Here is a 24,474-nt window from a genome sequence, read left to right on the forward strand (position 1 = left end):
TTTTTATAAAGTTTTAAAATTGTACATTAAATTTTTAAGCAAAAATTGAAGGATTACAGAGACTTAGCATTTATCGAATTTAAATTTGCGGCTAAATGTCAAGTTGATTTAAAAATTATCGAATTAACAGCATCACTGCACGCTAACAGAATTACTCCACACTAACAGCAGCGCTCGCCACCTAACAGAACTACTCGATGCCATGCAACTGTCATCTGACTTATCGATACTTTTGGAAATGTCAAAAGCCGGGCCACGCGAGGTAGCCAGCTAGACTTCCGTTTTCCAATCGTTCTTTCGTTCTCAGACCGTCTTCGAAACAAGAAGGAAAATGAGAGCTAAGGTAAAAATTGCTACTCATACAAATAAATCAAAATCAAGTGCAAAAATAATAAATGTGTACAAACATTTTAAAGATAAAATCAAGTTGCTGCTGTAAACTAATTAAATTGTGTTTTTATTTATAGTGGCGTAAGAAGCGTATGCGTAGGTTGAAGCGTAAGCGCAGGAAGATGCGTGCAAGGTCCAAGTAAACCAAATTCGACATCGCCCAATTATGACTGGTAAGTGTACTGAAAACTGTTAAGCGGAGCGCTAGCGCTCCACTCTCTCCCCCTCTGTCATTTCTCCACATGCTAACACAGTTTTCTTTCTCTTTTCCTTTACAGGAACTTCTGACGTACAAAAAGAATGAAAAACCGATTGGGCAACAACAAAATAAACGCCCAAAGTAATTTTGCAAAAAATACAAGATTCTCTCACCAGAAAAATGTGCTTTTTAGAGATTCATTTTGAAATTTCAAGTTGAAACTTTTCAATAAATTACTGGTTATACAAAAGTTCCACAGAAAATTTGTTGTGTATAAATTTGTAATTTTTGTTTTCATATACGGAAAGTAAGCTGACCCAAAAACAGCAAAAAAAAACAACGGGAAGATTCGACGCGTGCTTTTTTCAACATAACCAAATTCCTATGATTGGGCTGCGCGTGAACGTGAACTCTGCAGAGTTGTCGCGCTCTGTAATATACAGGTGTATAACGAACTGATTATCTGAACAATTGTGCGTTTGCCACGTGAATATATGCAATATTCAATTTTGAAGCGAGAAAACATCAGTGAAGTATCAAAGACAGGGTTGTCTCATGCTGGTGCCCGATGTGCCAATTGGTGTGAGTCCAATCAGAAACTTGTATTCAGAGCTGGCACGCTCTGTGAAGCTGCAGAATTGTGTTGGTCACGTGGATCTGCTGGATATATTCTATATATATTTGCAAACGTGTTGTCGGCGCCAAAACTTTGCAGCGAGCTAACATCCAGTGAGTACTTAAGGTGTTTAAAACAGGGCCGTTATACTTGGTGAAGTGCAAATTGGTGGGAGTACAATCTGCCGCTAATACGGCATTTGCACAGGGAATACAATCAGCCGCCAATTGGGAATGCAGTTACAGGGCTGGTACGCCTTGCACATCTTAATTGCCGCGTGAATCTGCTGCACATATTCAATATATTACGTATACAATATATTTAATACATTTGCAACCAGATAACATCTAGTGAGAGGTAACAAATGCAATTAAACAGGGTCGTCATACTTGTGCCTGTGCTAATTGGGGAATTCAATCAGCCGCCAATTGGGAATGCGCATAAATCGGTTTGTGCAGCCCTGGCTTTTAAACCAAGTTTATTAGCGCGCTCTAATTGCTTCAATTAAGGTTGACTAAAAAGGATAGTTGGAGCTATTTACTCTCTCTTTCACTCTGCCTGCTTGAAGGTCGTTTGTCACACATTGTAAATGGCGTTCAGCCGAATAAGCAGAAATTTTAATGTAACAAGCAGAAATTACGATTGTGCGGCAGTTTGGCAATTTACCCTCCTCCCCACCTTCCACTACACTTTCTCTCAGTCCGTAGTGTTAGTGTGAGTGTGCTTTGTAAATTTGCATGTGCTTTTGTCGTCCCTTTTGGGCAAGTGTGCTAGAAAGGGAAGAAGTTGCTAAGGGGCAACAAAATGTAGAAGAATGAGACAGAGAATAAGCGTGTTTATTTTAAGTGCACAAAATGAAAAGTTGTGTCGACTGTTGTAACTAAGATTGGATATTGTCTTGAATTGTGGACATTTTTGGCAAACATGCGGTTGTATTTATCACTGTCTGCTATCGTTGTCGCCACAGATGTTTGCTTTTCCTTAGCCGGCTTAAAGTGGCCCATTAAATGCTATTAAATACTTTGATTTTCCGTTGGCATACATACACACACACACACATGCAAATGTACACATGCTCGCACGTATGCAAACATCACACACACACGCATGCAAACGATTGATGTTGGCGTTGCCATGCAGGCAACATTGCGTTACATTTACGCCGACCCTGGTTGCGTTCCTTAACCAGCTTTAAGCACTGTTGCCAGCTTGGCTATTTTATAGCTAGTTTTGGCTATTTTCATAGTTCGATTGCTAGAGAATATTTATATATTGCTGTTAGCCGAAAATCTGGCCATTTAACACATAAATTTATCTGTTTTGTTATGGATCACTGTTGAAAGAATTTGACCGTTAAAAAAGCTTGATTTGAAAAAATTAATATAAAGAAACATTTATGATTTAATAGTTTTGCTTGAATAAAAAAAAAAACGAGCATCCTAAAAACTGTTATAGAAACCTAGATTGGCAACAGTGCTATGGATACTTGAACTAAACCTATGCAAACAAAATATGCGACATTTAAATTTTCCTTTTAGCTTGTTATCAGTAATATAGAAAAAATTAACAATTTAATACAAATTTAAATTCAAAATCTGTTAAATATAAATGTAATTTTTATATAAATGCTTGCTTTTTTTATATATTTTGCAACTCAATTTTAGCTCCGTTTTTTTTTTGAATGCTTTCCAGCCAGAAACAGCAATTTTTCCGCTAAAACGTTGGCAGCACTGCATTTAAATTGAATGCATGCTCGTATTTAACCACTCAACCACCTCAAACTTTAGCCGTTTGTTAAAAATATTTGGACACGACACTTAGTAGTATATATATGTGGCTGTATTATACTTTTTGTACTGGTCAAATGGAATGCCGCCAAGTCTTGAGTAAACTTGCATGTTCGTCTGTAATTTGTCCTTTCTGTTGGCTGCTGCTGCTGCTGTTTCTGCTGCATAAGCCAGGGGGAAAAACCCAGGGGCAGGGCTACCACAAAACTCGACTCCAACTGTGGGCAGTTTGTTTAAGCTGCCGTCACGTAAATATGAAAATACTGTTGTCACATTGCTTGGGCCTTTTTAAAGGCAAACTGTGCACATGACCCATTTCCTCCTTACCGCAGAGTATAACTGTGTATGTGTGTGTGTGTGTGTGTGTGTATCTGTGTGTACTTGTATTTGCATTTATATTAGTGTCGCTCTTGCTAAATATACTCTCGCCTTACGAATATAATTATACAGTGAATCAACAAAGTTTTGGCACATTACGTTTTTTTATAAGTAATTACTGAAAAACTAGCACTGATTATTAAATTATTTATATTAACTACTGCTATTTATATGTTGGCAGAATTAAATATATAAATATATAGTATTTTGGTTTTACATTAAAATTATGAAACTTAACTGACTAAAAAAACAATTTAAATTTGAAGGTATGCCAATAAAAAATAGTTTCACTGTAAGATTGTATGTTTCTCTCTCTTCCTTTCTTACTCTGTGTGTGTGTGTGTGTGTGGCACAGACATTATGCTGATATCCGTGTCGCTTTTTGGCTGTTTCTTTCAAGTGGGCCATGAGGGCTGTTCTAGCTGTTTTGCATTTCCATTAACCTCAGTTTGGCATCAAAAGTGCATTCATTTTCATTAAGTCCTTGCATTTGCACCTTTACACTTTTGCAAGAACAACAACAAAATAAAACAAAAACATCGCGTTCCATTTCCGTCTGTGCCACTTGCTGAACACTCTTTGAATTTGTTTGTAGTGTTGGTAAAGGCTTAAGAGAGGGAGAGTGCGGCAGGTAGAAAGAGAGTAAACTGGCACACAAAATACCCTGTGTGTGACTTATTAATTAAACGGAAAGGTAATGGCAATCAGTGCTGCCAATTAAGCTTTATAATAACTGGCTATTTTTTTTTTAAAGTTTCAATAATTTGGAAATTGCTACTAGCTGAAAAACTGGCTATTTTAACTAGCTATATTTAGCCTAAGGATTATAAATAAAAATGTCAGCAACATCAGAGTTTAAAAATCGGGCTAAATTATATAAAAAGTAGACAAAATAAGCAAAATTTTATGAATTAGTTTATTGTCGATAAAAAATAGACTAAATTTATAGATATTTTTCTGTGAAAATTCAGTTATTTTGTAGATGGAAATAAAGACAAACACTAAATCAAAATTTTTCGTTGTGTCGTTATATTAATTTTTATTAAATCTGGCTATTTTTAACGGTCAAAAATTGTCATCAGCTGCTCCCACCAGAAACAGGTATTTTTTTTCCCTAAAAGTTGACAACACTGATGGCAATGGGCCAAATGAAGCGTTTTCTTTTTCGTTTGTTTGTTTGTTTAGCTTCCATTTTTTTCTTAAATTTTTTTTGTTGTTTCGTTTGATTTTCTTTATGTTCATTTATTTTGAGGGGGCACGCTAATAATATGCATATGAAAAAGCGTCGACTTACCTCTTCGTATATGAAAGTGTCAATCTCCTCGAGCGGTTTTCCATACATGTGCTCCGGAAAAGGCTCAAATTTTCTGGGCAACACATCGCCATCCTCGACTGAGGCCTTGGTCCTAGGATGGAAGCCATATTCCCGCACCAACTGAATGTGACGATTCTCGTGCTTGACCTGCGACTTTTGCGTGTAGGCAACGACTTGCTGTTTGGCAACTGAAATATCATGGACAAATTCAGATATATTAATTTGGAACTATGAAATTTCTAAGGTTAATATATAGGCTACTCTATGATCTCAATTAAATCTTTAAGATATCAATAGATCAAGTATAAGCAATTATTAAATTGATTTTAAATTCTGTTCCCAGTTTCACAGTGTTACTTAAACTCTTCCCACATATCATGTTTTTAATTAAACTCGTAATACATACACAATTAAACAAATTTATTTACATATAATTAAGAATATAAAGTGTTTTCGAAAGTGTTCTGTATTCCCATAGTGACTTGAACTGTTTCCAGTATTACTTTAAGTATTCCTGCATCACAATTTTCTTAAAATTTAAGGTTGTTTAATACGTAATGGAGGAAAAAATTAATATAATTTAGTTAAAAGGACTAAGCGGTTTATTTAATATTTATTTCAACTGTTCCCAGTATTGTTCGAACTGGTTCAAGTATTAGTTTAACTGTTCCCAGTAATATTAAAACTGTTCCCACTTTTAACTTTGCAGTAGTTATATGAAATTATAGCAAGTTTTAATTTTTTCTTTAAATAAGTTGTGTTGAAAGTGTTTTCAGTGATATTTATTCCTGTTCGCAGATGACTAACACGAACTCGCCAACAGTTCAGATCCTGCAAGCAGTCGGCGGCGGAGTATCGGGAGCCGTAACTCGTTTCATCACGCAGCCCTTTGATGTGCTCAAAATCCGATTTCAGTTGCAGGTGGAACCGTTAAAATCCAAGCAAGTCAAGGCATCCAAATATGTGGGTATGTTGCAGGCATTTAATAAGATCTATCGCGAGGAGGGAGTCCGTGGCATTTGGAAGGGCCATCTGGCCGGACAGATGATGAGCGTCACGTATGCCGTTATACAATTTTGGTCCTATGAGCAACTGCGTCATGCGGCACATCAAACGCCCTTCTTCAGTGAACACATGAATTTGAGTTATTTTCTATGCGGTGGAATTGCCGGTTGCATGGGAACAATTGCGGCTCAACCTTTTGATGTGGTGCGAACGCGTGTTGTGGCCGCCGATCCCGACAGTGGGACGAGTAAATTGCGACCCGTTTCGGGTGCTGTTAAAGTCTTTCGGAACGAGGGATTTCGTGGCATCTCGAGCGGATTGATGTTGACTTTATTGCAAATCTATCCGCTGGTTGGTGCCAATTTTCTCTTCTACAAAATCTTCAATCAAATGATCGTCCGCATGGGGGAATACATCACGAATGTGCCGAATCCAAAGCATACAATTCCAGGACCATTATTGTTCGTCAGCGGCGGTTTGTCGGGTGTCCTCGCCAAAATGATCATTTATCCAGCCGATGTGGTGAAGAAGCGTTCCATGCTCCATCATTTTGAGGGTGATCGCAAATCATTTGGCATGAATCCCCAATGCCGCAGTGTGAGGCAGTGCATCGTGAATACGTTGAAGCACGAGGGATTCGCCGGTTTCTACAAGGGCATGTTGCCCACTCTCTACAAGTCGGGTGTCATGTCCGCCTGCTATTTTACCATTTATGACTATTACAATCACTATGTCACCCATTCCTATCAACGTTACGAAAGATCCTTGGAGGAGGAGCAGAAGAAGCACAGTCGCAAGCCAAAGAAAACAAGCAATTGGTAACATTTTAGATTCATCTTCTTTTCCTCCTACCCTTTTTTTTTTATTAAATAATTATCTTGGAATTGATTTTAAGCGGTCATAAATTTCATTTTGTACTTTTCTACATATTTTGTAACATACACTTTTTTTTAAATTAGCTATGAAATAAATAAATAGTAATTATATTATCTATGCATATAGTATATATGGAACTATCAAATATGTTAGTTACTATTTACTTTCTTCTTTATAGTATACCAAAAATTGTTGTCAAATATAGCTCTTTATTCAGCAAATATCATTATCTGTATTTCTGATCATAATATTTAAGCTAAAAGTAATTACTAGATATTATTTGTAAGGATAAAGTCGTGAAATTTTGCATTTGCTTAAAAAAGATCATTATCTTTAATAACTTGAAATTTCATGATATTTATACGACCAATAAAGTAGTTAGTCGCTTAGCTGACTGAATAGGTAAAATAAAATTCCTTATTATTATTTGTTTAGAACAGACTCGTAAAAAAACCTTAATTTACGCTTAAATAAAATGTGATGAAATTATAATAAAACTGAAATATTTATCATTAAACTATAGTACAACTCTCTTATTAAAAGTTTTTAGTATGAGTAGATATTAAAAATTAAATTTGTTATGTTTTTTTTTATTACATTTTTAAATTAAAAATTTAGAAATTGAGAACAAAATTTTTGTATAGTATAAAGTTTAAGAATAAAGATTACAGAAACGAAAAATAAAATCTGTTTTAAATTTTTATAGCAAACATTTTTAAATTGTTTTGATTTTTTTAAACTTAACTGCTTTTGGCATTAATATAACTATATTTCATAGCATGAAACTTCATAATGATAAAGTGATGATTACAGTAGTTATTCGCTATGATGAGCGTGCAGAAAGAAGGTCAAGGGTTTAATTATTGAATAGCTTCTTCAATCGCTGATCAATCGCTGATAAATCATGTGATTGGCTGAAATCGATTAAAATTTGCTTATCTAACAGTTTGAATCATCTATTGATGATGTTAAACACTTGATCATGATGTGAAGATGAGATGAGATAATGTCTTCATTTCTCCTCGCTTCTCTCCACTCTTCCGCTAAGCACTTTCACCCCGTCTGAAAGTCAGTCTGACATAACTTCCACATTTTTTTTTGGCTATGAATAAAGTTGACACTTTGGCTTTTAACTTATACATAGTTTATTTTGTACATCGACATAACATATTGCAAGGGGAATCCCTTTAATTTGTTTTTTTTTTTTTTGATTATGGATTTTGTTTATATAAATACGTAGAAAATGGTAATGGGGAAAATGTGTAGCTGATTTATAACTTATGGTGGTTTTCCAAATGGGCCATGAATATGAACATAGACTAGACGACGCAATGGCCAAAAGCGTTTCAACCTGCTAACGCCTTAAGACCAGCTGGAACCGGCGCCAGACCAACCGCCAGCGGGTGCGGAGTAACTGTAGCCAGCACCACCGCCGCTGGAGCCATGTGAACCACCGCTGGAGGCGGCAGCCACTGCGACAGTATCATCATGTCCATGTCCAGAGCCACCACTGCTATAACCACCACTGTAGCCACCACTGTAACCACCGCTGGAGTAGCTAGAGCCACCGCTGGCGTAACTGGAGCCACCGGAGTAGCTGGAAGCACCACTGGAGTAGTCGGAAGCACCGCCGGAGTAGCCGGAACCACCGCTCCAACCACTGGCTGGTGCCGCATAGCTGCTATAGCCACCAGCATCTGAGGAGCCATGAGAGGAGCCCGCTGAAGCAGCTGCCACAGCGGCCAAATGTGCATCACCAGCACCACCGTGAGCACTGTAACCACCGCCGCCTCCAGCAGCACCGCCATGACTGTAACCACCATGGGAGCTCGTATCCGAGCTGGCTGCAATGGCTGCAATGTGTGCCACATCATGTCCTGCACCACCGTGAGCACTGTAACCACCGCCGCCTCCAGCACCACCGCCATGACTGTAACCACCATGGGAGCTGTCGGCTGCAATGGCTGCAATATGTGCCACACCATGATCATGATGTGCACCACCGGCACCACCACCATGTGCACCACCGTGTCCGCCGTGTCCAGAGCCAGCAGCCGCTGCAATGGCGGCAATTTTGGCATCATCATGACCATGTCCATGACCACCGCCTGAGCTGTAACCAGTAGCACCACCGCCATAATGTGCACCACCAGAGCTGCCATGATGATTCTCCGTGATGACAGCAAAGGTGGCTACATGACCACCACCGCCGCCGCCGCCGCCGCTGCTGTAGCCACCGAAACCACCGCCACCACCGTGACCACCACCATGACCATGTTCGTGTATCTCATAGGCGGCAAAATCGCCACCGCCACCGCTGCTGCCATGATCATGATGATGATGCTCCTCATGATGATGATGATGATCATCATGACCACCACCACCACCACCACCACCGCTCTCCGGCAGGTGGATGCGTATGTGCACGTGTTCCCGACCAAATGTGGGTTTGCCCCAAGCTGCCGAACTGGCGAGCAAAAGAATGCTCAACTGCAGAAGAGAAAAGAGCGTAGAAGAAAGAGTGCTGTGAAAAAAGACACGACGATCCCAAGCCACCAAAGCAACACTCACTGTCAAATAGGCTGCCATCTTGCCTGGAGTTTTGAAAGGATTTCACAAAATTTGGCTGACTGCGTCTCTCGTTAGACGACAAACTGTAAATGATTCGGCAATTGGCAAATGCGGCGGGTTTTATACACCACCAAAACCACCAAGAGCCATCATTATGTAATTTGTGGTGCACAACAAAAACTCAACTTCAACACCAAGTGCAAGAGCAACAGCAACAGCAGCAGCAGAGAAAACAGAGCAGAGAGCAGAGATGCAGCGTCTGCACGACTCTCTCTCTCACTCTCTCTCTCTCTCTCTCTCTCTGCAAATCTTCTCTGAAAGTTCAAGTCTCTTTGAAGGCCACATTGTTTCAGTTTTTAGTTTTCAGTTTCGATTTTCAGTTTACAGTTTTCGATTTCATTACGCCGCTCTGCAGTGTTGCCAGCTTAGCTATAAAATAGCTAACAAAGCTGGACCATTGCAAACAAACATCGCAATTAAAATTTGTGGGTTCAAAAAATGCATAAATAATTAAAATTATTTGCATGAGTGGAAAATTCCTAAATGAAACAGTGTGAAAAACATTATTTTAATAAACTATACTAAATACAAGATGAAATTTTATTTTAATTTTTTTGTCATTAAAATAAATTTGAATTCATGTATTCATTTCTTAAATACATATACTTTTTTTTATTTCTTGGTATTTTTGATCTAATTTCTCGCTATTTTTTTTTATTTGGAACTCAAAAATTTATTGCTTCTTTATAATTAATATTTCATATACCATTTTAGATGTAGTAATATATTTCAAATTATATCTAAACATACAAACTTACTTTCAATTGGCAACACTGACTCTCTCTCTCTCTCTGCCCCGCCCCCTTTCGTTGCGACTGTTGACCTTTTACGCGAGAGAGCGAGCGCCCTTTTTGCCAAATTCCAAAAACCGGGCCATCAACTTGTTACCAACCCAAGATCGAAATCTCTTCACAACAGCAGCAACAACAGAAGCAACAACAACAACAACGCTTCCGTCTCTATGTCTGCTCCACTTTCATCGTCTGCCGTTGGACAAATGGTTGTTGTTATTATTGTTGTTTATGTTGTTGTTGTTTTTGCTGCTGGGCTGCCTCAATTTTGGTGGCAACGTTTTTAGCTTGAATTTTCAAATATTTTCAATCGAAAATCAAATTAATATGCAAGTTGATCAACTTGCCCTGGGCCGCACCTCATTCCCTTTCTCTGTCTCAACTCTCTGCCACCCTCCTTATAATAAACTTCCAGAGGGTATTTTGATTCTGTCACGAATTATGAAACGTATTCAAAAAGAGCATGACAGCACAAGAATAATTTTACTCTAATACATAGACAAGTTAAGTAAACATAAAAATATGAATTTGAAAATCTTAAAAAGAATGATTAAAATTTAAATGCAGAATCAATCATGAAGCCAAAAGCCAACAAAATTACATTCCGCTTGAAAATCGGCTGATTTTTGATGAAGTTATGAGAGATCAAAGTTTTTGAAAAAATGTCAAGGGGTAGGTATGGAAAATTGGATGATAAATGGCTTCGGATCGAAAAATATCAAATTTTCTAAAGGATACAAATTTAAATGCAGAATCAATTTACAGGGCAAATCATGAACAAAATGACATTCCGCTTGAAAATCGGCTGATTTTTGATGAAGTTATGAGAGATCAAAGTTTTTGAAAAAATGTCAAGGGGTAGGTATGGAAAATTGGATGATAAATGGCTTCGGATCGAAAAATATCAAATTTTCTAAAGGATACAAATTTAAATGCAGAATCAATTTACAGGGCAAATCATGAACAAAATGACATTCCGCTTGAAAATCGGTTGATTTTTGATAAAGTTATGAGAGATCAAAGTTGTTGAAAAATTGTCAAGGGGTAGGTATGGAAAATTGGATGATAAATGGCTTTGGATCGAAAAAATATCAAATTTTCTAAAGGATACAAATTTAAATGCAGAATCAATTTACAGGGCAAATCATGAACAAAATGACATTCCGCTTGAAAATCGGTTGATTTTTGATAAAGTTATGAGAGATCAAAGTTGTTGAAAAATTGTCAAGGGGTAGGTATGGAAAATTGGATGATAAATGGCTTCGGATCGAAAAATATCAAATTTTCTAGATGATAAAAATTTAAATCCAGAATCATTTTAGAGGCCAAATCAAGATCAAAATGGCATTCCGATTGAAAATCGGTTAAGTTTTGATGAAGTTATGAGAGATCAAAGTTTTTGAAAAAATGTCAAGGGGTAGGTATGGAAAATTGGATGATAAATGGCTTCGGATCGAAAAATATCAAATTTTTTAGCTGATAATAATTTAAATGCAGAATCAATTTAGAGGCCAAATCATGATCAAAATGACATTCCGCTTGAAAATCGGTTAATTTTTTATGAAGTTATGAGAGTTTGAAGTTGTGTTGGTCCTTTGTCTATGGAGCTGTTAACTCTACTATATTAGTTTTTATTTTTAGTTTTTGTTTAACATCTTTATTTTGTGAATAATTTAATTTGTTTATATGAAACATATTTATAAAATATACAGTGCTTTGCAAGGGTATAAAATTGTCGAGTTTTGCTGTAGATAAAATGTTTATATTTTTCGGATTTTTATTACATTGTTGTTGTCAGCCCAATACTGGTTAGACTGTTAACCGTTATTTTGATTGTGTTTACGTTTATGCTTATGGTAATATTGCTGTTGATATGAACTTCCTATTGGCAATTCCTTTTGCCACTTAATCTTTGTTGCTGTTGATGTTGTTGTTGTTGTTGTTGCTACCCGTGAGCCTTATACAACAATAAACATCGTCAACAACATCGTCAACAAGCACTTGCATAACTTGGCCCGATGGGATGCCAACGATTTAGACTTTAACCATGATTTTGCCTTGCCTTGTTTTGCCTTTGGTTTATTGGCCAAAAACCCTTTTTGCCTCGCTCGCTCTTCGGGTTTGTCGGTGTTACGAGTACTCGTTATTGTTGTTAACCCATTAACGACATTACACAAAGTGTCTCTATGCAATTAATCCATCAACATGCCACATGTTTGAATGTTGCAACTGGGTATAAATTGATTGAATTTGTGGCAAATTTAATTGCATTTCTTCACTCAAATCAAATACAAGTTAAATCTCATTCATGAGTTTAAGCTATTGCCAAAGCTTTATTTTTTGGTTTTCAGCTATTTGAAGGAAATACATTTATAGTACTAACCAAAAACAATATACATTATATTGTAGTATTATCTAAAATATCTTGTCTGCTTGTAAAAGAATTCTTGGAAAACTTTTAGTGTACAAAATTAAAGAAGTAAATAATGCATTAAATAAAACGAAATTTAAAAACAAGCAATTATAAAACGGAAAAATTTTAAAAATATTTTAAACAGAACTAAAAATTTGTTTATTTTTTTATTTAATCAATTGTGAGGAAGTAACTTTTTCGAATTTTCAATAAATTTAGTTTAAAATTTTTAACTAAGCAGATTAAAAGAAATTTGTTTAAGAATTTAAATCTTAAATTTTATTTTTGTTGGTAAATGTTTTTTTTATAAAAAAATATTTTTTTTTTGGAATTGTTTAGGGTTAAAACTTGCCACAAACTGGCTGTAGCAAGTGCTGTGCCACTGTGGGGCATCATCATCAACAAAAAATCATGTCATGCTCTGGTTGCAACATTTGTGAAATTGTTGTAGTTGTTGTTGTTGTTGTTGTTGCTGCTGATTTTTGCCACTCATTTTTGTGTGATTCTTACATCAGAGAAAGAGAGAGCGAGAGCGACAGTGAGAGTGAGAGTGAGAGAGACGAGGTCATGGCCAGCGCCCGCATCTGTCTTCGGTCATCCATCAGCAGATGTATCTGTATCTGTATCTGTAGCTGTAGCTGTAAATGTATCTGCAACTGTTGTATCTGTAACTGGGCAAGTCCATTGTTTTGCTTTCATTGTTGATTAACCATTTGCATTGGATATGCGGGTTTTCATTAGCACTTTTCATTAACTGTTCTTCGGTTTAAGCCAACATTATGCATCTGTATCTGTAACTGTATCTGTATCTGCATCTATAGCTGTTTTTACATGCTTGCCACAATGCAAATTAGTTGATTACAATTTCTCTTGTCTCTCTCTCTCTCTTTCTCTCTCTGTGTGTTGTGTAAGTCAAGCCATCAGATTCAGATTCAAATTTAAAATTCCAATTCGAATTTCATCTCTCTTGCCAAATTAATTAATATACAACATTTTTGTGTTTTAAATACAAAATGTAAACAAAGCAGACAACTTAAACAATTCAGATACAAAACATAAGCTGCTTACATAAACACTACTTAAGCAACAACAACAACAACAAACAACTAACAACAAACAAACAACAACAACGAGGGCAGCTGTTACACATAAAACAAGAGATTGGAGCGATTTGTTTAACACACCGCAGCTTAAATGCTCTCACTTTTAAGATAACAATGTGATAGTAAAAACTAAAACTTATAAAATTAAGTTGAAAAGAAAACAAAGAAATATTAATAAAAAATTATCTAAAGCAATAAATCAATGAGAGAAAAACAGTAAAAAATTCAAAATTCTTTTTTTATTTGTTTGTTAAAAAAATATATTAAAATTATTGTCTATTTTATTTTTGCATTACTTTTTATATATATACTTTCTTTGGCATTTATTAATTCGATTTTTAATGCCATTGTTTTCTGCAATAAATTAACAGTTAAATAAAAATAATTGATACTTAAACAGTGTTCAATTTCCACAACTTTTTGCGACAGATTTCTAGTATTGAATTTATATAAATAAATATTAATGAAAGTAATTTGAAGAAAGCCTTTTTTTTCGATACGTTACAAACGTGACTTGAGAGTTGTAATACCCGGAATATAGTAATCATTGTGTGGATAGTAACGATGATTAGGTAAAATATACGAAATGCATTTCATATAGTGCTATTTATATACTAGACACTGTAGAAATACAAGTATATATATTTCGTGCCTTGAAAAGTCATTAACTATCAAGTGGAAATCAAGTTCGTGTGCAACTTTTGATGAAGATTAACGGGCAATGGCAACAGCTGTGACTTCCAACTATCAGAGAGAAGATTCAACAAAGAAAAAGAGAGCTAGATGCTGTAAGAGACAGACATAGGGAGAGTGAGAGAGAGGGGGGGAAAGCAGGGGCAGCTGGGAAAGAGGGCTGGCTACAATGATGATCAACCGGTTGTCGCACATTAACATGAAATGCAACGCGACGCACATCTTCCCCATATTGCATAATGCTCCCCCAAAAGCCCAGACAAAAAATGAATTTAAAAAAAAAAATACTTACAGCTAGTCAAGAAAGTGTTTTGACAAAAATTTGCTCATTTTTCTTTAATTTCTCATTCATTTATATTAGTCTATGGTTTTGAAAACAAGTTGAATTTAAATTAAATATATATATTATCGCAATTTACATATTTTTAAAAATAAATAGCATATATGTGAATTTGGGTTTTGTCAAAACACTTTATTGACACAATTATAAATTTATACAATTTCTCTGTCAAAAACAATATATTTTTAAGATCAAGATCAGTCAGCCAGTCAGTCAGGACAAACAGTTTTATATATATAGATGAATCATTTTTTATTTTTTATTTTATTTTGGTTTTTAGAACAAATAATTATTAAATAAAATATAACATAATATTCACAGCATTTACATATTTTTAAAAATAAATTATAACAAACTTGTATATGTCAATAATTTACACAATTTCTCTGTCAAAAAATATATATGTTTAATGAATTTTTATTTTATTTCTTATTTAATTATTATTGTCTATAGTTGTTAAAACAAGTTTAAGAATTAGGGAAATTCCTTTTTAATCGAATATAAAAATTAAAAAAAAATAAAAACATGCATGTGAATTTTTTATATTGTCAAAACACTTGCTAGCCTAACTGTATATAGTTAAGGAGAAACCGGCTTGCAACATCTTCGGCAGATGCGAGACAAATCTTGATGCGGAAGCAAAATGATTCTCAAAAGCGCCTGCAACAAAAGGAAATTGCACAAAAGACACAAATACACACTTATTTTCACAATATTGCGAAACTCGGCTTTTCCAAAAGTATTAAAAAAAAAAAAGAAGTAAAGGAAAAACCAGTTGCAGGTTGCAGGTTGCAAGTTGCAAGTTGCAAGTTGCAGCTGTGCAGACCTTTGCACAAGTTCAATGGTGACTGGGAATGGGATTGGATTTGGAATGGGAACTGTCTGCAAATTGTATGGCATAATTGCCAGACAGACAGTCGGACAGACAGATAGACAGTCGGACAGACAGACAGACATCATAGAGCTGCACTCTCTGCACTTTCTTTCCTTTCTTGGGCCTCGCTTCCTGGCCAAAAGTAAACTCAATTGAAAAGTGAAACAAAAAGTGAAATAAAAAATTCAACTCAGAACATTGCAGTTTAGCTGATCGACTGCTAAATGCCCAGTAACTGTAACTTTTCAGCCCTTCGATTCAAGCTCCATAAAATAAATACAAATTTAAAAAATCAAACTCGATCGATAGCCAAAATTTCGGAGCCAAAATTTCGGAACCCAAATTTTAAGGCTGTTGCTTTAAAATGTCACTTGTTAGTTGATTTTAAACCAATGAAAAAATTTTAAAACTGACTTGAAATGTAAGAAAAACAATGTTCTCTTAAGTTCCTGAATTCTAGGTGTTTATTAGAACGCACAGGCATTTTCACAAACCCAAAAGCCTGTCTCTCTTTAGATTACTGGGCTACAAAGAGATGCAATAAAAAAATTGCATAAAATACAAAAGAAATAAAAAATAGAATGCAGTCCAAGGTAAACTGCAACTGCAGTTAAAACGCATAAAAAAATAGTTTGCTCTACATATTTAATTAGTTTCCGTTTCCGTTTCCATATTTGTAATCCCCTACCCCCGCTCTACCCCCCCTGTATCCACCATTACCCTTGTGGAACCCCTCCCTTGGTGCTTCTGTTTTGGCCTTTGTGCATTGTTACCAATCCACAGCTGCAACTGAAAGCTGAAAACTGAATTGTACCAACTGGTAATTGTCCTGTGTGTGTGTGAGTGCCCCTCAAGTGAACCTTCCTCTCTTCTCTGCTCTCTCTTCCCTGCTCTCTCTTCCCTGCTCACTCTTCTCTACTCTCCCTACATTCAGAATGCGTTTAGTCAAACGGTTGCGTAACTTATGGCCAGTCATTAACAGAGACTGAGGCTCCCAAAGCGATTGCATTTTTACTAAATCATTTATTCAAATTACCCCTGAGCATCTTCTAAAAGCATCAGAGATGCCAAGTTCAACACAAAAAAAAGTAGCTAAAACAAGGATGAAAAATTGTAAAGAAAATCTTTATCTTTTTTTCTCAGTGTGTTGATTTTTAATATAAAGTCAAATAAGTAGGGATTATTTTTATTAACATCAATCGATTTAATCAAATTAAATCCAATCGAAATTGAAAATTTTTCTATTCGTTTTCTTTTTGAGACATTTTCGAAAACTTTAAACCGTCATTTCGGAATTACAATTTTATCATTATTTGACCTCTTTATTGATTCTGCAGCAAAATTTAAAAATGCCATTTATTGATCCTTACTGTCTCTTTTTCCGTTAATTACTTTTCTTTGACTCTTTTTCACAAATTTTAAACTGTCATAACTTTTTCAAAATTTAATCGATTTCCTTGCAGATTGTCAATTTTATTATTATTTGGTCTCAATTTTAATTCTTCATAAAAATTAAAAAAATAATTTTTTTGTTCCTCACTCTTCATTTTTATCCTACTTTCAGATAAAAGGCTAAATTGGCAACACTGAAAAGCATTCTCACATTAACTGTAGCCGTATCTTTATCAGTATCTGTATCCTATTCAGTCTGCGTGTGTGTGTGTGTGTATCTGTGTAAGATTTCGAGTCAAATTTTATTGGGCAATGCTATTTAATTATGCTGATGAGCCAAAGAGCTTGAGCACAATTCCAATCCCAATCTCAATCTCAATTCCAATCCCAAAACTCAATCCCAGTCCCGAATCGAAGCACGCACAAGCAGCGAGCTAACGGTAAATACGAACAGTAGTCGGCCCAAAATTGTTGGCCCAATGTTTGCGTGCCTTGTTTGTGTTATGTGTTATTTGTGTTGCCTTTGGGCCAAGTGTCGGAAGCATCCAACTTGCTGGCTAATTTCATATGCATGCGCAGATTTAATGCCACCTTACCTACCAATCTATATAAATACTCTTATTTATGCTAGCAGAAAGATTCATACATATTTAGGTGGGAGCGGAGGAAGAGAAACTATCTAACTCTTAGATTGCATAGCTCATTTAGTCCTCACAACACTTTAATCTCTCTCTCTCACTCTCCCACTCTCTGCACTTATTCAGTGGCGTGCCTACAAAAAGTTTCACATGGGGCAACTTTATAAAAAAAAGCAAGGACTTAAACACACAAGTTATCAACTCAAAAAGCGGAAACTAGATATTAATTTCAGAACTATGCTATCTTGGTGAAAACATCTTAGAATTGGGTTAACATTTTTCAATTTTTTTTTGAACCCATACAAATCGATGCGCCCCATGTATCTTGGCGCCCCCTTTTAACGCCCCTTTTGTGACGCCCGCCCCTGCACTCACCTTTGTTCGCTTCATTCTGCTCTGCTAACGTTTGATCATCACTCATTTTGACTGATTGTCCTTGTTTATCTGCTTGTGTTGTGGTTGTTGTTGTGGTTGTAGTTGTTGCTCTTATCGCAGCTGCATGTCGCTCTCTCACTCAAAAACGCTCGCTCTCTCAATCTTGTTCTGTTTGTCTCGTTCACACACACACACTTGTGCTGCTGCTTAAAGCTTAAGCGTTGTTCTCTTCACGCACACACACACATTGGGATCATTGAATATTGTCGCCTTTGTTAACATTGCTCAGTGCTCTTTTTGCTCATTTGTTGCTGTTGTCGTTTTTTCTTATTTTTGTTGTTGTTGCATTTGTGTTTATCACGTTTGTCGCTTTCATGATGTTCCACGCTGCTCTCTCTCTCTATTATGTATGTGTGTGTATATAAATGTACATTAGTTTGTGTGTGTGTGTGTAACTATGCAAAACTGATGAGTACGACAGTTTCCAATAATGGAAATGATGAGCTTTTGCCTTCGCTTTTGCTTTGTTACGTTACGCTGCGTCCCGTTTCTTTTTCGTTTCGTTCCCTTGCGTTGCGTTACGTTGCGGTGATTATTGCTGCTTTACATTGTGTGCTTTGTGGCTGATTACTGTAAATGGCAAGAAAGAGAACGAGAAGAAAAGATATAAAGGGGAGCTTATTAGTTTGGTCTTCATTTACTATTGTGTCTTTACATATACTATGCTATGAGTGTGTGTGTGTGTGTGTGTGTGTGTGCTGCAACTCTCTTACAGTATGTCTAGTAAGTGTTTTGACCTGGGACTATTTTTACTAGTATTAAAATCTTAATTTGCTTTTTTAAAAAAGAACTTCTTAAATATTGTAAAAAGAAAATAAAAATAATAATTAGTATTTCTCAATTTTAAAAAATTAAAATCGTATCTCTGGTTTTGACAAAGAAGAAAATTCACCTACAGCTAGTCAAGAAAGTGTTTTACCAAATCAAAAATTTTCAAAACTTTCAAAAATTAAATATTTGGTTTCCATTTTTTTTATAATTCTATTTTAAATTTTGTCTTTTGTCAAGAAATATAAAGCAACAAATTAAATATTGCATTGAAATTGTATTGTACTGTATGTGCATTTTTATTTTGTCAAAACATTTTCCTAACGGACTGTGTATGGTAATTTTCACATTATTAAAAATTTACATCTTGTTAAGTTTTCTTAAAGAAACAATTTCAAGTAATTTCAACAATTTGCACATGAATTAATATTTAAGCATACGGACTGCACATTTTTACGAATGAAGTTTTACAACTTATTTTTGAATAAATTTCTAAAATGTTAGCGTATGCTTTTAAACGATTATTCCAAAATGCATTTTACAACATTAAAAAAAACCAGTCAACATGTTAGGGAAAAACTTTAATACTAATAATGTTTAGTTATTAAGAAAGGTGGGATATATTAATTTATACAATAAAACAAACCTTACTTCAAAAAAGAAAAGTACGAGAATAGGTTTTTAATACGGTCTCATATTTTTTTAAAATTATATTAAAAAGAAGCTTTGTAAAAAAGGCAGAGTTTTAATTTTTTTAGAAGTCCAAGTCTGTCGTCATCTGATATTTTTGAAGAAAACCGAACAAAGAAAAGATTCCTAGTTTGCTGTAAGAACCATAAGCAAATAAGTAAATAAGAAGAAAACAAAACAAAGAAAAGATTCTTTTGCGTTATTTAATCAATGATTTTCTTGGCTTGTCAAAAGAATGACTTGATATACTGTATGTGGCCCACTCAATTGACGCTGTCATTAAACGGAAATTGTCAGGCGCTAATGCGGAGCTTAAGACACCTACACGGCTTATGCGTGCACGTAATACGTTCGCATTACGTTTACGTAACATACCTACGTAATGTGAGTAACGGAAAAGATAAACACGACAACGACAGAACCGGAAAATGTGCACACGCTTTAAGACTTAAAGCTTAACAAAGATAAAGTTAATTAACATTATGGCATCACACACACAGACATACACGTACACATACACAGATACTCTCACACACATACACACACACACACACACACACACACACACAGATAGAAGCAAGTTAAGAGAATTGATAAATGGCGCACAGTAAAAGGCAAACAGAAGGAGGCCACGCTTGGATGATGCTGCTCACTTTTCTGCTCAGAGCTTTTGTGTGTGACTTGTCGTTAGACCCTGTACTTAAAATGTACAAAGGGTCTTTTAAGTTTGTCAGTATGTAAAACTGTTTGTCCTGACTGACTGACTGATCTTTGTGCAGACCAAACGGTAAGACATAGGAGGCTGTAATAATTACCTATTGAGTCTATATATTAGTGGTTTTTAACTACTTTAATTTGTTGACGATCAATCGAGTTACGTTTCCCTCTTGACATTTCAGTTTATTCCTTGCGGAATTTTAATATTATAATGTTCAGAAGAATTCGTTTTAGTAATTTGTATCTTTACTGAATAAGTGCAGGGTCTCTTAGAGTCGAGTTGGCTCGTCTATAGACTTTGCTACTAGTTATTTCATCTACTTGCTGATGCTGTTGTTGTTGTTGTTGTAGGTAGGCCTGCTTCCTGTTGTGTTTTACAAAACTTCTTGACACCGCTGACGTTGGCGAAATGCGAAATGGAAAAGCGTTAGATGAAGTGCCATAAAATATTCAATATCAAGTTTTGCCTTCGCTTCTTCATAGTGCAGACAGGTGCGGCTCTTCCTTCTGTCGGAAGTCACGCTGTCATTGAAGACAGAGAGAGAGAGCGAGAGAGAGAGAGAGAGAGAGAGAGAGAGAGAAAGAAGAGGAAAGAAAGATATGGCAGCTGCGCTAAACAACAATGCAGTCATAAAGGCGGCCGGCCTTAGAGAAAGATATTTATTTACAGTATGTCAAGTAATTCTTTTGACAAACCAAGTGGAATCTAATTTTGCAGAACAAGTCTGTTCTTGGTTTCATATTTTTGCAACATATTTTATTATAGTTGTGGTCTTTAAAACAAGGTTAGGAAATAAGACTTTTTTTAAAAGTTTAAAAAAAGACGAAAAATTTGTACCTTGTCACAGTAATTACTTGACATACTTGAGAAAAAATTAGGGTTCTACTTAATAATGCCATTCAAAAATAATTATTTTCTTGATTTCTTATTTTTTTTTATTAACTTTATTGTTTTGTAATTATAACAAGTTTTAAAATATAAATAGCGAGATTTATTGCATCCACTGATTTTTAAAAATAAAAAAAACAAATATATATATTTTTTTCTTAGTCAAAATATTAATTTGACATACTGTATATATTTCTTTCCGTGTATTCTTGCCGATAAGAGTATAAACCATAAGAAACTGTTATAAAATATGAAAAAAAAAGTTCAAGAAATTTTTATATTTCTAAAAATAAATGATTTTTTTCTCTATCAAAATAATTGCTTCATATACTGTATGTTTTACTCTCTGTATGTGTTTGCCGATAAGAAAATGGCCGAGCAGCAAATGAAATCAGTTAGCAGAACCCCTGTGGCATCCCCCACTCCTTCTCCTGCCCCCTATCCCTCCATTTTCATCTTCCCCCGCCCCTACACATTTTTTGCTAAGCACACAAATCGTCAAAATATTTTTATTACAACAATAAGAGCAACCTGGCATTACCAGTGTTGGCTAACAAATTTTTATGGACTGGGGAGGAAGTTACGTTCTACAGCCACAATTTGGGCGTGACCTCCGGGAGATTGCTGCCCCAAAGGAGAACGGAAGCAGAAGAAGGGGGGCTTTAAAGTTGACTCCACCATAAAACGAAGCGGAAGCTGGCCTGCGCCTTAAGATATGCTATACTTTTTTGTATACCCCTTAATAGTAGTGAACAATGGTATATTCGTTGTAATGAATGTAACAGGGAGATCTTTTAAAGTATGTGCAGCATGTCAAGTAATTATTTTGATAAAATATAAAAATCACATACTTATTAAAAAAAAAAAATTAAGCTCAGTTTATCTCACTAATTTTTTGACTTTAAAATAAAATAAAAAGGCCGAAAAACTATTTGATAAATTAAAATTAAATATATTTTATTGGTTTAATATAAGTTTAATATTCAAAAATTAAATTCATACATGTTTTAATTAAGTAATGAGTATTTTCTAAGTCGGTAACTCGACTGTAAGATTTGCTTTATGATACTAAACTATTACTAATGGAGATTTTACATTATTTTTTTATTATTGAGCATTGTGAGCTCCCAATTGTATGCAACATTTTTTAAAACTGCACAGTAAAACAAAAAATGCACAAGAAGCTCCTCAATGTATGCAATATATATTGAGTAAAGGGTATCTTTTAATCGAAATTACCTTCTAACTTGATTTTAGCTTCAATTCTATGAGACTAGTATGTAGTTTATCAATATCTTGGCCATAAAGGGAAAACAAGAAACTAAAGTAAAGCGCTTAGAAGTATGCAATATTTTTTTTTATTGTTGCTGTTTATTTAAGTAAAGGGTATCTTTTAGTGCAAGACTTGGACCTAAAGTTGTATTACTTGTTTTTATTTTTATTTTGGACTCTTGCACGAACTGTGCGCTAGTTAAGTGCACATCAAGCGCTAATTTATGGGCCAAATGTTCGCCACAAGCCGCAACCGCAGTGTGGTAAGCAAGCCACCCCACTGTACCACACCCCACCCTACCAACACTATACCCTACAGTCTCCTCCCAAGCAGTCATTTTAGCTGTACTACTTAATTGATATGTTTAATGATTTACCTTTAAATATTTCTAATTGCATTTTTGTTGCAATTACTGAAGTTATTGTTGTTGTTGTTTTTTGTTGTTTTTGGTATTGCTTTATGTAACCGCAGCATATGTATACATACAGTGAACCAAATTATTATTTTGACAAAGCGTATTATTTATTTAAAAATTTAATTTTCAAAATTTGTATTATTATTTTTTGTTTAAGACTTTTTTAATTTAACATATAAAATTGAAATTCAAAAAAATGTTGTTTTTTTGTCAAAACAATTACTTGACTAACTGTGCAGCTGCACTTGTCTTTGTATGTGTGTGTGTGTGTGTGTGTGTGTGTGTATATTTACATTTCAATTTGCACTAGTTACTATTTTTAACTTCGCTTTCGCATTCACATTGCATTCGAATTCGAATTTCGCATTTCGAAACTTGTTTCTTTTTCCTTTAGCACTTCACTTTTTTTTTATTTTTTATTTTGTAAGCTTGCTTTCTCTTTCGCTCGCGCTTTGGACTGCGGCTACTTCAATTTTGTTGGCAGCTGGTCACACTTTTGTTGTTATTATTATTGCTGTTGTTGTTACTTTTGTTTTAGTTTGTGGCTTTTTGTGTACTTATTATATTTATATATGTATGTATTTGTGTGTGTGTGTGTGTGTGTGTGTGTGTGTGTGTTTGTGTGTGCACACATATAACATTAATTACATTTTTATTTTAGTCGCGACTCTATGCAACAATGCTCGCAACGCAAGCAGCGACGCTGGCAGCGGGCAGTGGGCAGCGACGCAGGCAAAGGCAATGGCGAAAAAAAAGCGCTGGCACGCACATTGTTTGACACACATACACACGCACACACACAGCAGCAGCAACAACAGCAACAACAACAACGCGCACGCACGCACACACCTTAAGCTAAGAAGTGTTATTACAATTTACTGTTGAGCCTTTCGAGCTCTGAAAGGGAAGAGAGCGCGCGCGGCGCGAGAGAGCGCGTTAAGCAGAGAGTGAGAGAGAGAGAACACGAGAACAGGCGTCACAGTTGCTTATAAGTGTGTGAGAGTTTTACTTTGCATATGTATGTATGTGTGTGTTGTGGCTTGCGTGCGTGCGAAAGAGCGCGAAAATGTAGGTTAGTTTCCGTTACAACAAACGCAACAACAACAACGATATGCACATTTCACTCTATTTTTGACTTTTTCGCTTGCACTTGTAAATCTCAGACTCTGTGTGTGTGTGTAAGTAAGACTCTCAGTCTCTCTGTGTGTGTGTGTGTCAGTTACTTTTGTTGTTGCCGCGCTGTTAATGTATGTGTGTGTGTTTTTGTCAGTGTATTTCTGGCTTGTTTTATTTATTTTTTAGTTGCTTTTTCTATAGTATTATTTTTATTTTAATTTTTTTTTGGTTTTTTGTTCTTTTGTATTTGTGTCTCGCTCTACGGACGCGTGCATTGCATTTTTTTGGCGACTGCTCGATTCTAAGGTTCGTTGGTGACTGACTGCCGAGTTCCGATTCTCCGAGTCGCGACTTGCGAGCGCAGCTAACGGGTTTGTCCGTTGCTCGTTTGACGTAATCTGCAGACAACCAACGTAAATTTCCCTATATTTAAGGCGCACACGATGCCAGGACATACGCTCTTCATAGTCCTTTTGCTCTCTCGCGCGCTCTCTCGCTCTCTTCGCCTCTTTGCCGAGCTGCCAAATTGCCGTGTGTGCCATGTGCGTGTCGCAGCGTGTTCTGTTTTGGCCAAAATGTCAAAAGCAACGACCGCAGGCCAACACACACAAACACACACACTCACACACACAAACACACACACACACACTCACTTACAAGACGCTCGTCTCGTCATTGCCATTGCACAGTGGTTCTATTTATTAGTTTAAGCTTGGATTAGCTAATATTT

At 35.7% G+C, this 24,474-nt stretch overlaps 3 protein-coding genes across 3 annotated transcripts; 1 reads left to right on the forward strand and 2 right to left on the reverse strand.

Moving 5' to 3' along the window:
• Positions 1-216: 216 nt before the first annotated feature.
• On the forward strand, positions 217-6,584 carry LOC117783510 (mitochondrial thiamine pyrophosphate carrier). The gene is made up of 4 exons (XM_034620930.1): positions 217-343; positions 468-563; positions 669-1,318; positions 5,484-6,584. The coding sequence occupies exon 4, from the start codon at positions 5,484-5,486 to the stop codon at positions 6,510-6,512; it is 1,029 nt and encodes a 342-aa protein (XP_034476821.1). The 5' UTR covers positions 217-343; positions 468-563; positions 669-1,318; the 3' UTR covers positions 6,513-6,584.
• On the reverse strand, positions 4,617-24,081 carry LOC117785847 (sodium channel protein 60E-like; the record flags this gene model as incomplete). Its single annotated transcript, XM_034624100.1, has 3 exons — positions 24,012-24,081; positions 17,817-18,212; positions 4,617-4,873 (listed from the first exon to the last, which is right to left on the reverse strand). Coding segments are annotated over exons 2-3 (303 nt in total), but the record flags the coding sequence as incomplete, so codon positions are not given.
• Positions 7,762-9,253, reverse strand: LOC117783509 (glycine-rich protein DOT1). The gene is made up of 2 exons (XM_034620929.1): positions 9,138-9,253; positions 7,762-9,056 (listed from the first exon to the last, which is right to left on the reverse strand). Exons 1-2 carry the CDS (start codon positions 9,153-9,155, stop codon positions 7,929-7,931), a joined length of 1,146 nt encoding a protein of 381 aa, XP_034476820.1. The 5' UTR covers positions 9,156-9,253; the 3' UTR covers positions 7,762-7,928.
• Positions 24,082-24,474: the final 393 nt, after the last annotated feature.

The sequence above is a fragment of the Drosophila innubila genome (assembly GCF_004354385.1).
Source record: "Drosophila innubila isolate TH190305 chromosome 2R unlocalized genomic scaffold, UK_Dinn_1.0 1_C_2R, whole genome shotgun sequence".
NCBI lineage: Eukaryota > Metazoa > Arthropoda > Insecta > Diptera > Drosophilidae > Drosophila > Drosophila innubila.